This window comes from Kogia breviceps, chromosome 5, assembly GCF_026419965.1.
Source record: "Kogia breviceps isolate mKogBre1 chromosome 5, mKogBre1 haplotype 1, whole genome shotgun sequence".
Lineage (NCBI taxonomy): Eukaryota > Metazoa > Chordata > Mammalia > Artiodactyla > Physeteridae > Kogia > Kogia breviceps.
The window spans coordinates 41,976,382-41,991,910 of NC_081314.1; the positions used below are offsets into that span (position 1 = coordinate 41,976,382).

The 15,529-nt window shown below is 41.5% G+C and overlaps 1 protein-coding gene and 1 pseudogene across 6 annotated transcripts in view; one reads left to right on the forward strand and one right to left on the reverse strand.

Annotated features, from left to right (window-relative positions):
* Positions 1 to 15,529, forward strand: part of KCNAB1 (potassium voltage-gated channel subfamily A regulatory beta subunit 1) — a 529,857-nt gene that overhangs the window by 434,391 nt on the left and 79,937 nt on the right. For all 6 annotated transcript variants that reach the window (XM_067033900.1, XM_067033897.1, XM_067033898.1 and 3 more), the window contains one exon: positions 11,122 to 11,159. In XM_067033900.1, the coding sequence (XP_066890001.1) occupies positions 11,122 to 11,159 (38 nt within the window). The remainder of the gene's footprint in view (positions 1 to 11,121; positions 11,160 to 15,529) is intronic.
* On the reverse strand, positions 5,803 to 7,114 carry LOC131756665 (G2/mitotic-specific cyclin-B1 pseudogene; annotated as a pseudogene).

The following is a 15,529-nucleotide window of genomic DNA, read 5'->3' on the forward strand; positions in this document are numbered from 1 at the left end:
TCAATGACGCTAGAACACACCCTCACACCATATACAAAAATAAATTCAAAATGGCTTAAAGACTTAAATATAAGACAATACACCATAAAACGCCTAGAAGAGAACATAGGCAAAACATTCTCTGACATGAATCATACCAATGTTTTTAGGTCAGTCTCCCAGGGCAATAGAAATAAAAGCAAAAATAAACAAATGGGACCTAATCAAACTTATAAGCCTTTGCACAACAAAGGAAACCATAAACAAAATGAAAAGACATTCTACGGACTGGGAGAAATATTTGCAAATGAAGTGACCAACAAGGGCTTAATTTCCAAAATATACAAACAGCTCCTACAGTTCAATAACAACAACAAAACAAACAACCCAATCGAAAAATGGGCAGAAGAACTAAATAGACATTTCTCCAAAGAAGACATACAGATGGACAATAGGCACATGAAAAGATGCTCATCATTGCTAATTATTAGAGAAATGCGAATCAAAACTACAACCTCCCACCAGTCAGAATGGCTATCATTAAAAAGTCTACAGGGCTTCCCTGGTGGCGCAGTGGTTGAGAGTCCGCCTGCCGATGCAAGGGACGCGGGTTCGTGCCCCGGTCCGGGAAGATCCCACATACCGCGGAGCGGCTGGGCCCGTGAGCCATGGCCGCTGAGCCTGTGCGTCCGGAGCCTGCGCTCCACAGCGGGAGAGGCCACAACAGTGAGAGGCCCGCGTACCACAAAAAAAAAAAAAAAAAAAAAAAAAAGTCTACAAACAATAAATACTGGAGAGGGTGTGGAGAAAAGGCAACCCTCTTACACTGTTGGTGAGAATGTAAATTGGTGTACCCACTATGGAAAACAGTATGGAGTTTCCTCAAAAAACTAAAAATAGAGTTGCCATATGATCTAGCAATCCCACTCCTGGGCATATACCCAGACAAAACTATAATTCAAAAGGATGCATGCACCCCTATGTTCATAGCAGCACTGTTGACAATAGCCAAGACATGGAAACAACCTAAATGTCCATCAACAGATGAATGGATAAAGAAGATGTGATATAGATAGATAGATAGATATAGATATAGATACATATATATTGATATATAGGTACATATATATTGATATATATATATATATATATACACACACACACAATGGACTATTACTCAGCCATTTAAAAGAACGACATAATGCCATTTGCAGCAACATGGATGGACCTAGAGATTATCATACTAAGCAGAATAAGTCAGAAAGAGAAAGACAGATACCATATGATATCACTTATATGTGGAATCTAAAATACGACAGAAATGAACATATCTATGAAACAGAAACAGACTCACAGACATAGAGAACAGACTTGTGGTTGCTAAGGAAGGGGGTTATGGGAGGGAAGGATTAGGAGTTTGGGATTAGCAGATGCAAGCTACTATACATAGGATGGATAAACAAGATCCTACTGTACAGCACAGGGAACTATATATTCAATATCCTGAGATAAACCATAATGGAAAAGAGTATGAAAAAATATATATGTGTATAACTGAGTCACTTTGCTGTACAGCAGAAAGTAACACAACATTGTAAATCAACTATACTGCAATAAAATTTAAAGAAAAAACTAGAACTATGGTCCTCAACCCTGGCTGCAATTAGGATTATCTGAAGATCTTTTAAGAATTCTGATGCTGGGGGTTCTGTTCCCAGAGATTCTGATTTAACTGGTCTGATGAGGGACCAGGTCAGCAGAATCATCGAAAGCTCCCCAGTGTATTCATATGTGCAACCAGGCTTGAAAACCTCTGATCCAATGTAGTGAATCAGGGAAGCAACCAAAATGTTCTCATGTTAGAGACATTTCTTACAGGGCTGGATGCCCGAGGTTTTTTGTTTTGTTTATTTTCCTTACTTTTTTGGCTGCGTCGGGTCTTAGTTGCGGCACACAGGATCTTCGTTGAGGCACGTGGGATCTTTTGTCGCAGCTCACGGGCTTCTCTCTAGTTGTGGCACACGGGCTCCAGGGCACATGGGCTCTGTAGTTTGCAGCACTCAGGCTCTCTTGTTGAAGTGCACGAACTCAATAGTTTTGCAGCACAGGCTTGGTTGCCCTACGGCATGTGGGATCTCAGTTCCCCGACCAGGGATGGAACCCACATCCCTTGCATTGGAAGGTGGATTCTTTACCACCGGACTACCAGGGAAGTCCCTGGACACCCAAATTTTTAAAGTGTTTATTTACTGATTCAGCGAATGATTATAAGCACCTACTATGTGCCAGGCTTCACTTCAGTGGCTAGAATTAAAGATTTAGATTAAACTTGGTCCCTCCCCTCAGGACAGATGCAGTCCGGTGAACAAGTCATATGTGAAAAAAAATTCATGTAGCTACAATGCGATATGGTTGGTGTGGTAATAATGCTTTGTTCAAAGTGGTAGAATAGGATGAGTTCTTCACCCTTCAAAGCCCAGCCACAGAATCATGAAATCATAGAGATGAAGGAAGCTTAAGGTCCCTAATTTTGTGTGTGAGGAAACTTGAAATCAAGAGTTTGGGACTTCCCTCGGGTCATAGAGTTAATGGAACAGAGACCTACAGGAGAGGAAGTGTTAAGGAACTGGTCCAGCAGCACTGGACTCTGAGGCTGAAGTTCTGGGTCCTGAAGAATAAGTAGGATTTGGATGTAAGGACATGTGGAAGGGTTCCATTCTCAGAAGACTCAGCCCAGAGCTAAGAGGGGAAGTGCACACAGTGCACTTGGAATGTGCAAGAAATGACCTGGGCCTGGTGTCAGGTAGTGGCCAACAGCTTAGAACTTCGTCCTCCAATTCAACACTGATTTGGGCTCACACTCTGTTTCCTGCTTTCCATGAAATTTGAGGGGATGCTCCCACCTCCCAGTTCTACCTCTCTCTGGAAATAATTCTATTAAAATGAGATGGTGAACACATTAATTTTTTTGTGCAGTGTGTAGTCTAAGTTCACTGAGATCTGGGGTTTGAATCTCCAACCTTAAATTCTTCAGTGATACAAACAGATGAATAACTTTAAACACTACTAGATTAAATACCTCTTGATCATTTAGTCAGCCTTGACTACATTAACCTGGAGTCAATGTGTGCTCTATTTACCAAACTTAAAAATTGTTAAATCCAGAGTGCAGTGTGTTGAATTGGCTCTCTATTCTCCCCTGGTTCTGACCTTGATGTTGTACTTGAAGTCTCACCTTCTCTCACACCCTACATCCTTTTAATCAGCAAATCTTATTGCCTCTCCTTCAGAATCTATCAGAAACTCAAGCACTTCTGACCGTCCTCACTACCACCATCTCAGACCAAACCACTGTCATGTCTCACCTGGATTTATCACGACAGCCTCCTCACTGGTGCTGGTGCTTCAGCCTCAGCCTCAGAGGTGTGCCCTCAGCACCACAGCAGAGGTTCTTTTTCAAAGAGTGTCAAACTGTGTCACTTCTCTATTTAAAACTCCTCTCCAAGGTCCTTGATTGATATCACCCCTTACAACCTGTTCCCCATTACCCTTCAGACTTCATCTTCTCTTCTCTGGCCACACTGGCTTCCTCATTGACCTTGAGCATGACAAGTAAGCCCCCTCCACATTGTTTTCCCCATTTTCCCCATTGAAACGTTCTTCCCCAAGGTGACTGCATGGCAAGCTCCTTTACTTTCTTGGGTCTTTTCTCAAAAGCCACTTTCATTGTGAACCTTATCTGGCCACCCCATCTAAAATCTCAACCCCATCCCCTGACATTTTACCTACTGTAGCCCACCTTATAAACATGACTTTCTTTAACACTCATCAATCAACTGCATTTTATATTTTATTTATTGATGAAATTAACATTCATAAATAAACACTATGTATTTAACTTATTTTTATTATTTATTTCTTATTATTTTGTCTTTTCTCTTAAATCTGCTCCATGAGGGGAGAAATAATTTTCTCACTGTTGTATCCTGATAATTTAAGTACAAGGCCTGGCACATGGTAGACTCAAATAAATACTTGTTTAATAAAAGAATGAAGAAAAGTTAACTGTGGCATAATAAATATTATAATTGAATTTTTATATTGCCTTCTTGATAGTTATAAAAAATATATCCAAAACATAAACAAGTCAAACTACAGTATAGAAAAAGAAGTCACCAAATCTATAAACCTGAAATGATCCAAACCCTAATTGAGGGATATTCTATCTAGTACTTGATCAGTGCTCTTCAAAAGTGTCAGACAAGGAAAGACTGAGGAATGTCACAGATCAGAGGACACTAAGGAGATGTGAACATGAAATGCAATGTTGGGTCCTGCCTAGGATCCTGGAACAGAAAAAAAGGACAATGAAATTCTAAAAAAAGTCTGTAGTTTAGTTACTAGTACTTTACTAGTGTTCATTTCCCAGTTTTGATAATTGCACTATGGTGATGTGAGATGTTAACGGGCCAGGGAGGTAGCCTACCTGCACAAACGTTATTACTTCTGAATATCTAGATATGTCTTCATACAGGCAAGGGGATCATTTAAATGATATGCATGTTTCCTTATGCTTAGCAATTACCCTGTAAACCACCACCAAGGTAATTAAGTAACCAAGATAGGTATGTGTGTGTGTCTCAAGGTAGTTTTCTTTTTCTTTTTATGTTTCACCGATCGTTTTCTATGCCCTGGTAGGTGTATGCCAAGGGCCTCAAACAGAGGTTTTCAAAGCATATATTCCTTGGTACATGAAGGAGTTTCATCAGAAGACACAATAACAGTTCAAAGTTCTCTTTATACTCCCTCTGCTTTTAAAAGGTTAGAAATAACAAGTGTCAGTTAAGTAAAATGATCTTCTAAATGACAACCCACTAATTTGAGATTTCACAGTGAAATAATCATATGCCATCCTGTGTCTCAAGCAAGCGTGTTCTCATTAGAGGGAGAAAAACGATCAAGGAAACTGCCACCAAAGGTTTTTGAGAATTGTATTAATTAATAAACCACCTTACGTCTTGTGGAGGGAGGTAGTCGAGATACAATCGTACAAGCAGAATTCCCTTGTCTAGAAAGCTGCCACTTGATCCCTCTCCATCCTGAAGGAATATGTCCCATTTTTAAGTGGCAACTCTTTCTCATGGGTGGGGGTGGACCCTGCCTACACTGTGCCCTCACACCCCACCCCCAGGCCTTGCAGCCAGGGAGATGGACCTTCCGCCTGCCCTTCTCCAGGAGGGGGCACTACTGCGTGGGTACCAGGGGATGGGGAGAAACACATCAATCTCATAGGGACTAGAACTGAAGACTATTGATGAGCATTTTTCATGTTTCTATAAATCAAAATAAGCGTTTATTTGGTGGGAAACTATCCCAGTATTTTGTACATTAATGATAGTCAAAAAGCCAGTTCAATTCAATTTAACCAGATAATTACCAACCATCTACTAAGGACTCACTTTCATTCTAGGACTGTGGAGGTAAGAAGATAAATGAAATAAAACCCTAACCCTCCAATAGCTTACTCTCTAGTAAAGGATATAAAGTTTGTAAACAAGTAACTATAAAAAATATAAATAGCAAATGTCTAAAGGACCAGGGATATAGCCTACCTAAACAAAGTAAGCTGAATGGAAGAATGACAAAATCCCCAAAAGGAACCAAACTCTTCATTTTTACTACATTATGGTGTAGGCGTATTAACTTAATGTAAATATATATGACAGCCATACTCTTTTTTCTTTTTTAGTAAAAAGGACTACAACTTTATTAAAAGTAAATAAATGTAACATATAATGTGTACAGATGGCACATGGTGCCAATTTTATTTGCAGATTTTATAATATTCCAAAGTTCACAAGTTACACCTTTGCCACAGCCTTGGCTAAATCTTGAACTAGTGCAGAATTCAGCTGTGCTAGAGTGCTGATCTTAGTATGCTTAGACGCAGCATACTTGTTCTTGATAGTCATGTGCTTTGTAAGCCCATGATTCACCATGACTATATTCTTAGCCAGGTGTTGCATAATAGCAAGAAGGGATTCTTCTTCAGTGTGTGACAGGTAATGCTGTAGAGTTGGTGTCCATTCACCATTATCAAGAATTTTCAGTGCTAAGCAAAATCTGAGAAGAAGAAAGTGCATTCAATATAGTTATTCCATCAGATATTTGGCCAAAGTATGTAGCTCAACATCAACCTCTCCAATCTTAGATGCTCTCCTAAGGAAATGCAGGGGTAGAGGGCAACCCAGACTAAAATTTAAAGCTCTTAGAATCTTCATTTCCATCTGTCTGATTCGGTACTTAGTGTAAGTGTTGTCAGTCACAAAGGCAAAGTCACCAATTTCTGGAGGATACATTTCCTCATATTTGCTTGCAATAAATATGGCAGTGACACCAACCAGCTGCAGCATCTTCTTGGGCACACAATTATCCTGCATGAACTGATCAATAATGGAAACAGTCATGTACATGGTCTCCTGGAGTAACCTGAATTTCATTTGAACCTGCACTAGCCAATCAATTAGGATGGCTCTCATGTTTCCAGTGACTTCATGACCCAGTAGGTATTTTGGTCTGACTGCTTGCTCTTCCTCAAGTTGTCTCAGATAAGCATAGATATCTTTTACATGTTCATTACAAAGGTTTGGATCTGCTCTTCTGCATCCACATCATTCACTGTAAGAATTACATCAGAGAAAGCCTGACACACATATTCTTCTGCAGGGGCACAGCCAGATGTTTCCATGGGGCTTGGAGAGGGAGTATCAACCAAAATAGGCTCAGGGGGAAGTTTCTGTTCTTTAACAGGCTAGGGTTCTGGTTCTGGCTCCAGATCTGGCTCCAGCTGGGGCTCCAACACAGGTACAGGAGTCTTTTCCAGAGGTTTTGGTAGTTTTTTAGCAATAACTTTCCCAGCAGCTAAAGTTTTTGCTTCCTTTTTCAGGGGCAGTTTGGCCTGTGGCTGTTCACTGACTCTGTTACCGATGTCCCCAAGAGCTGTTCTTGGACTCAGTCCGGGCTTAGAGGCTGCAACAGTGGCCACAGGCACGCACTTTGAGCCTGCCATACTGACCTTCGCCTTATTTTCAGCATTAATGTTCATGTTCCTGGTGATCTGGAGTGCCATGGCTTCCTCTGCACCAGGCAGTAGCTCAGTGGGGAGAAGCAGAGCACGGGAGCCTCCGACCAGCCAGGGACCTTGAACCCACCACAGGCCAACAGCCATTCCTCTGCAGCACTGATATCCATATTCTATTTTATATTTAAACTTTTAATCTAAAACTGAAAAAGAAAACATTTATTATTATTATTATCATTACCTTATAATTCATTACTGCTCTGACCTGACATCAGAAACCTAATGTCTTTTCTTCTGTACCAAAATGTCAGTCAGGCCCTGTGGTTTTCTGTGATGTATGGTATGCAGCCTTAAATATGTAAACTGGGGTTGGTAAGTAGTTTTTTCAGATTAATTTTGGAATAAAACTGCTCCTAAACATAACCTCTTCCCAATGTGGATAGGAAGATTATTTCCTCCAAGATGGGTATACAGTCCCAGCTTTCAATGTTGTCATAGTCTTCAATACCATTTTGTAGTACAGTTTGATAACTTCATAGCCCTGCATCTGTACTATCAAAAATTAATTAAGAAAGGTAAGCTAAATAATACCAGTTTATTTTCCTAAAGCGTGAAATCCAGTATTCAAAAGCCCCATTTCAGAGAATAAATTTCAGGCTACCATTTTCGTATCTGGAAACTGACTGCATTGTTGGAAGAGGAACCAAATTATTCTTTAACACATGAATTTTCCAAAGACTTTGTTGTCAGTACTGAGAGAAGCAAATGAGACATTTGTGCAAATACTTCTGAATGCCCCAATAGAAAAATATTCACAAGGTGTCAATGAGGTATAATGTCAGCAAGAAGCTTGGCACTTTGAGCCGATCTTTGCTGCTAAGTGGAAATGGGACTATTTCCTTTGATGACATGAACAGTTTAAAAAAATTCTCTCCGGGCTTCCCTGGTGGCACAGTGGCTGAGAGTCCGCCTGCCAATGCAGGGGACGCGGGTTTGTGCCCCGGTCCGGGAGGATCCCACATACCGCGGAGCGGCTGGGCCCGTGAGCCATGGCTGGTGAGCCTGCGCGTCTGGAGCCTGTGCTCCGCAACGGGAGGGGCCACAACAGTGAGAGGCCCGCGTACCGCAAAAAAAAAAAAAAAAAAAAAAAAAAAAAAAAATTCTCTCCAACATCACAGCACAAGTAAGCCAGCAAATTCATTAAGCAAACACTGACCTGATTTTGCTCCAAGATGTAGAAGAATAGCTGATTCATGATATTAATTAGTGAATCCATGGCCTGTTTCGTTTTAGCCCAAAGCAATTCCTGATGAATGAGGAAATTAATGGATTTATGCATAGTGCCCCTACAAAATACTGTCACCTCTGATCTGTCGCTTGATGGGTCCAAGGTCAGCCCCACCCTTTGTGAGAACCTGATCTTTGGTAACACTTACAATTTGGAACAGTGCCTTCTATATCCAATGGTCTGAGACCCTTCTCATCACAAAGTAATTTTTGCCTTGCAGAGACTTCTTGTTCAAAAATTCTTTGACCCCTCCAAGATTCTCAAAACATCACAAATAAATATAGCTAACAGTGTGCTGTTATTTATATCTGTGTGCTCATTTGCTGCAATAGAAGATGCCACCAATAATTTAACTTGTCCTGAAAGTTCTCAGCCATATTTTTAACATGCTGAGCGACAATGTTTCTGATTATATGAACATTTGCAAGTGCTTGTTTATGCTCTGGACACAATTTCTGCTACATTCAAAAGAAACTGTTATAAAAGTGTTGTCTGTAAAAAGGTTTAGATGCCAAGGCAATTTTTTCACTTAATAGACAACTGCATTTCACAGCAGATCATTTGTTTTATTCTCATTCAAAACAAATGCTGCCATTTCTTCAGTCCATTAAGTTTCCCAATGCCCATCTTTTCTGTATACCAGTCATGGCTTGGTTAATTATAGTGCCTTACGTTGTAATTTTTCTGTTGTAAATATTTTTTGTTTGGATATTCTTCACATCCACCATAAAAAAAAGTGCACCCCTATTTTTTCTTGAAATACTAAACTTTGTTTTTTAGGAGATGCACAAGTCCATTTTTCTCCAAATTTTACAATAAGAAAAATAGCAGTAAACACGTGGTACTAAATAACAACTGCCAATTGATTTCAGTGTTGGAAATACAAAGGAAAGTGTGTGACCTTAGACTAAACAGGGAGGGTATAGCCCTTCCACAGAGGGCATTGCTCCTCAGATTTAGGGGGTGCCTGCCGTGTGGGGGCACTGATCCTCTGTTGTTAAGAGAAGCTAGAAATCAGACTTTTAAAAGAAATATCTCCTAAGATTAAGGAGATTAATCTCTTAAGTTATCAAAATGTTGGTAAATTATTCCAAGTTTATTAAAATATCAAGTGGGTCAACATTGTTCTTGCCAGGCAAAACAAGTCTGCAAGCTGAGTGCAATCTGTAAGCCACCCATTTACAACCTCTGGGGATGTAGAGTGTAACAGTAAAATAACCTATATTCTACCCCTGTTTAGTCCCTGAGAACTAAGAAGAAAAAAGGTACAGTTACATCAACATGCTTCTATGGAATATGAATCCAAGTGCCATAATTAATTTGGAAGCTTACTGATGAGGCAGCAAAATGCAGTGGAAAGGAAGCCCAGCGTGTGTGGGAATCCCGAGTGTATCACTTATTAGGTTGGTTGATGTTAGAGTCCTCATCTGGAAATTGGGATAATAAAATTGCCTTGTAAATTTGTCAGAATTATTAGAGATGAAAGTATACACGTTTCTCAGTGTACTGTTGGCATTTGGAAGATGTTCCATAAACAGTAGCTATCCTGTTATTACACACCACAAAATGTAAGTTTCCAACCATATTTCTTCATTGCCCCCACAAACACGAACTGTGCCCAGCAACCTCCTGCCACCCCTCCCTCTCCACATCATGTTTCACTCCTCGGAGCAGCAGCCCACGCCGTGGCTCATCAGCTCACTCAAGTTTTCTGCTTGCCTTGCCCATGCTCTTACCTGTACCTGGAATGCCTGTCCCTCCCCTCTTCATTCAGCTCCTTCCTTTGCAACTCAACCAAAGTGTCACCTCTTCTCGGAAGTCTTTCTTGAGGGCCACCTCCAGTCTGAGTAGAGCACTCCCTCCCTTCCTGCCTTATGTTCGCCTCCGTCACAGCATTTGTCGACTAGTATTGTCAACTGTGAGCTCCTGAGACAGAGGAGCTGGGGCAGTCACTTCACTGTCCTGAGCACCTGGGTGCAGTGTCTTTGCCTGGCATGTAATTAGGGCTCAAAAAAAAAAAAAGATCAAGGAGAGAATTACGAATACGAATGAGATGACTATAGACTGGAGTGGAAACAGCCCACTCAGTGTCTGCTTCCCTCTTGTTTTACAAATGCAAATCTTTGGCTACTGGTTATGCCTCTCCTCCTTGCTTTCCCAAACCTCACGCTGGCTACTGCCTCTACCCCACCCCAAAACCAATGGCAATTCCCATTGTGGAATAGCAGGTCATAAGAGAGAAGATGGCTAAGTGTCATCTCCTGGGGCTTGGAAGTGGGGACTGGAAGGACCCCTGAAAGGGTTCCTTTTGAAAGGGAATAGAGAACACAAAATAGAGTCCCTCACTGGAGGCAAAGAAAGGGAGAAATGTGACCCAAGGTCTTACCTTCACTTGCAGAACTGATAACTTCTTAGCTAAGCTGGAGCAAGAATGGGTGTGCAGCCGAAGTGGGCTTGGGGCTTCTTGCACAGCAGCATACATGGTCCTACGTCAGAAGAAAAAGAACTTAGTAGACAGGGCTTTCATTAGCATATACTGGGCATTTGAATGAAGAAAAGACATGCAGAAGGATGCAGAGGAATACAGATCCCTGTTGGGGAACTTAGTGACAGGAGGAGGATGGGCAGGGCTTCAGCCCCCAAGTGCTCCTCATCCAAGTACCTTCATGAACAACCTACTGAAGTAGCCCTGATGCAAGAAAAAGTGTTTCCCTTAATGTGCAATATTAGAAAAATGATTATGAATAACATGCAAATATTTATTCTTTTCCAGGAACATGGGTTACATTTGGAGGTCAAATTTCAGATGAGGTGAGTTACTTTTGGCTTCCATTATGCTGATTGGAGAAAATGCAAAGCAAACTATTTTACAGTACAGTTCCTGGGATTTTGACATTTTACGAGGATAATAGTTTAATCACAGGAAATGGCTAAGACTGACTTAAAGATTATGTTCCATTTTATCTTGCTTCTTGTATTTTTCACATTTAGACTATTAATAGCCCCTGAAGCTGTCAATCTATTGTATGTACAGGTTCAATAATTAGAGAACAAACCAGTTTGGAATTAATATTCAGTAACTTAATGAAAAGATTTTATTGCTGGTGTGTGTTTGTGTGTTTTGTGTGTATGTGTGTTTTAGCTTCATCTAGAGTGACCAACAAGTCCCAGTTTGCATCGTTTCCATTTTAATATCTCTCAGTCTTGGAAAAACTGGGACAGTTGGTCACCCTGGCTTGGGCAAGTTAATTCAACCTCTCTGTTCCTCATTTTCTCATATGCAAAATGGGATGATAATGTTGACCTTAAAGATCTGTTGAAAAGATTAACCATGTCGGGTAGCAAACACACAATAAATGGGACCTATAATAATTGTATTTACTACAAAATTCCTTTAAACCTTCATTTACACATTCAGAACAGTGCTTACCAAAGTAATATTCTTACCATTGCCTTTAACGATTACCTTCACGGCTTAAGTGAGCTATGCAGGCATTGAGTACCAACAGCTTCCCTGAGGAAGCCCCCTCAGGTCCCTCCAAGCCTTTCTTGCCTTCCTCCATACCACTGAGGAGTCAGGGATAGTGTATTTGAGTAGATAGACTCAATGGGATCCAGCTCACTCTGCATTAACAATAGATTTGTTAACATTTCCATTTACCAACAATTGCCACATCTGTAAAACGCAGATGATGGTCCCTAAGATTAATGAAGGGCTCAGCCTGGTGCCTAGCCCAGGACAAGCCCTTTATAAAGGTAGTTCTTACTATCATTCCTAAGGAGATGCTTGGGGAGATAAAGGATCTTTTCCACAACTTGCAAGGTCACCATGTTATTTAATAGATCCATAGGGAGGAGTCTTATCTGTATATTTTTATCTGTCTGAATTTCTGTTCCCAGTATTGAGCATAGGTCACCACAGAGAGCTTGTTGCAGAGGGGAGTCCTTGGGAAGCAGACCTCTGGTGGAAATTAGCATGAAGAACAGTTATCAGGAAGTTGGGCCATGATGTAGTCTCAGCAGTGACTCCAGCTGACCCCATGGGGAGCTTTGAAGCTCAGATGGCCCTGCAGGGTTGTCCCAAGTTGGGGCAAGAGGAGTTGAGTGTTTATATCCCTTGTATGACCAGTCGTTGGATAGAGGCAGCCCTGGGAGGCAGGTCTGACCTTGGGGTAGGTGACTCGCTTTAGCCAGGTGCCTTCTGATGGCAGCATTCCTACGAGCTGGGGGAATAAGTCCTTGAGCTCTGAAGGAGGACCAGGGTGGTCATCACAGGGTCCACTCCAGGGCCCTCTGACTGGCATCAGGAAGGGTGAGTTGAGGAGGCACAGAGGCAAATCCACAGATATCAAAGCAATGGCTGCAGACTTTAGTCAGATGCAAAATAAGTGACAAGGAAGGAAGGAGGTCTAAAGTTAATAATCCCCTGTATCTAGCATGTGCATAACCTTTTACTGCCTGGTATGGTTTGTGGAGCAGAGAAAGACAAATATATCTTCCCTTTCAGAGCAGAAGGATCAACCATAAGCATATTATTTCCCCTTCATCTTTGCTCTCCCCTTGACAGTGTCTGCTCTCTGCTGCAGTGAGCCCAGCTTGCCCAGGTCAGAGCATGCAGGGATGGCCTCTGAGATAAATCACTTCAGAATTGTGATTCTAAAAACTACACAATAAAGCTGTTGTGAATGACTGCAGAGGCTCTCACCTCAAACGCAGACCAAAGATTGTCCTTCCCAAGAGCAGCTGTGGCTTCCCCCCAGGGCCCGGCAGAGAGACTGCCAGCGAGGAGGAATGAAGGCACAGCCAGACCACAGTCACACCCGTGGCTGAATTGATGGAGCTCAACTATTTCATGGCAACGTAGGCACAAAGCAGATACAAATATGGTATCCCGGGGTGAGCGCACCGTAATGTGCTGAGTCACATAATCATTAGTGCCACCTTGGGAGGTGGTGATGTCCCCGTTATTGGGAGAGTTCAACCATTTATTGAATAGCCACTTGGCAGGAATATTATCGAAAGGATTCAAACTGGAAACTAGATAACTCTGTGAGTGAGGTACCTCCCAAAGATGATTTGGCTTCATCATAAAACCAAGATAGATGTTACTCACGTGAATTATATTTTAAAATAATGATAAGAGTATATTACCATTTTATAGTACTTAATTTTCAGAGTTTTATTTATGTTTTCTCATCTGTGACATAGTTAAGCTTTCTTCATTTGCAGGTAACAGTAAACTCAACTGAAATTGGCTTAACCAATAAGGGAAAAAAATATTTTTACTTTTAAATTAGAAGTGCAGAGATAGAGCAAGCTTCCAGGTTGACTCATTCAGAGCCTCCACTCCATTTCCTAGTGATTTTCCTGACCCTGTGTTCCTTGGTATATCACTTCATCCTCAGGTAGCAGCAGGAATTCTAGACCTCAGTTAGAATAGTAACTCCAGGGAAAGAGTGTCGCTTCTAGAAACTCTGCAAGCAAGTGTTCCCAGAAGTCCTCAGCCAATCTCTCACATCTCATTGGCCCAGATGTGTCACATGACCTTCCCTGAACCATGTCAGGCCCACCAGGCCCCTCTTAGGGGGAGGTAAGGTCAGCTTCCCCTGAGACCTGTGGGCTCCCTAGGGGGCCTGAACAGAATCATCCTCATTTTGCAAATAAAGAAACTAAAACACAGAGAGGTCAAATGATTTGCCCATGTTTATGTATCTAGTAAGTGGTACACTCAAGGTCGGACACTGCTCCTCTAACTTAGTTCAGTGATTTCTTTTCATTATTCCGCATGCGGATCTTCAAATCCCATGATTGGGAAACATCTCAGCAATCATTTAGTTCAATTCTCCATTCAGAATTCTCCATCTTATCTTAAAATTTCTTCCTAGATAAGATTTATTATACACATTTCCCAATCATAATCTACTAGTATGTCATGTGACATAACACAAGGATGATACACAATACAAGCAAGCAAAATAATTTCTAAAATATAGGGCCTGGGGCTTCCCTGGTGGTCCAGTGGTTAAGACTCCGTGCTTCCACTGCATGGGGCGTGGGATTGATCCCTGGTCAGGGAACTAGGATCCTGCATACTGCACGGGCCAGCCAAAAATATTTAAAAATTAAAAAAAAAAAAATATATATATATATATGGCAGTCATGATGGAAAAACTATACTGTTCTTAACTTTTAACTTTTACTTAGGAGAAATGTCATAATGGTAGCAAATTTAAAGCAGTAATAACATTTTTGCTGCTATTATTCTAAAGTATTTGCATGGAGTCCATTGTGCTAGCCTGACAATTTTCTTGGTATGCCAATTTAAAAAACAACAGGAAAAGAGTTTATCTTGGAAATGCTGATGAAGCACCTTTAGCCCACAATGAAAAACATAATGGAAAAATCAATTTCAAATATTTGTGAGGTGTGTAATTTTTCAGTTGACTAATAAGTCTATCAGCAAAAGAAAAAAATGTCCTTTCTCCAATGTTGTTTATCGCTGTCCCTCCAGAGCCATCCCTCAAGGTGTGGTTCATGGCTATTCCCTGTGCTCTTCTGTCATGCTTGCCACTCGTGTTCAGCAGCACGAAGGAAGGAACAAGGAGCTTGGAGGTCTTAGGCTGACCTGTGAGGCGCCGGTGCACTCACCCTCTCCTCTCCATGTAGTGTCAGTGCGGCTAGTGGTCGTTCTGTGATGGTGCCTGGGGTTGTGCTGAGCTGTGCGTGGCAGGAGTTTTCCAACAGTCCCAGCTCCGTGTAACTTTTGGTTCATCAGTACAGTCTGCTAAGCCTCCAGGGAAAAAAGGCACAAGCTTTTAGGTCAGGAGTCACCCAGCTGCCAGAACCTATTGGCTTGGGGAAAAGAGAAAGAAGAGAAATGAAGTCACCAGGGATATAAATGACCCTCTTGGTCAGTGAGATTGCAATGCCACAGAGCATGTTGTCAAACCACGTCTTCCAAGCAGAGTGAGAAACACAAGTCTCTCCATCTCACTGTGTTCCTGGTGGCTGACTTATCCCAGCGCTGAAGTAAATCCCTCAGTGCCCAGTATAGGTCTGAGGGAAGGGATACTTTTACCCTATTCAGGCCGGTTGAATCTTCTTTTTTCTTTCTTTCTTAAATACAACTGAGAAAAACAAGAATGGTCGGTGACATTTCCATGTTCATAAAGACCACCAGA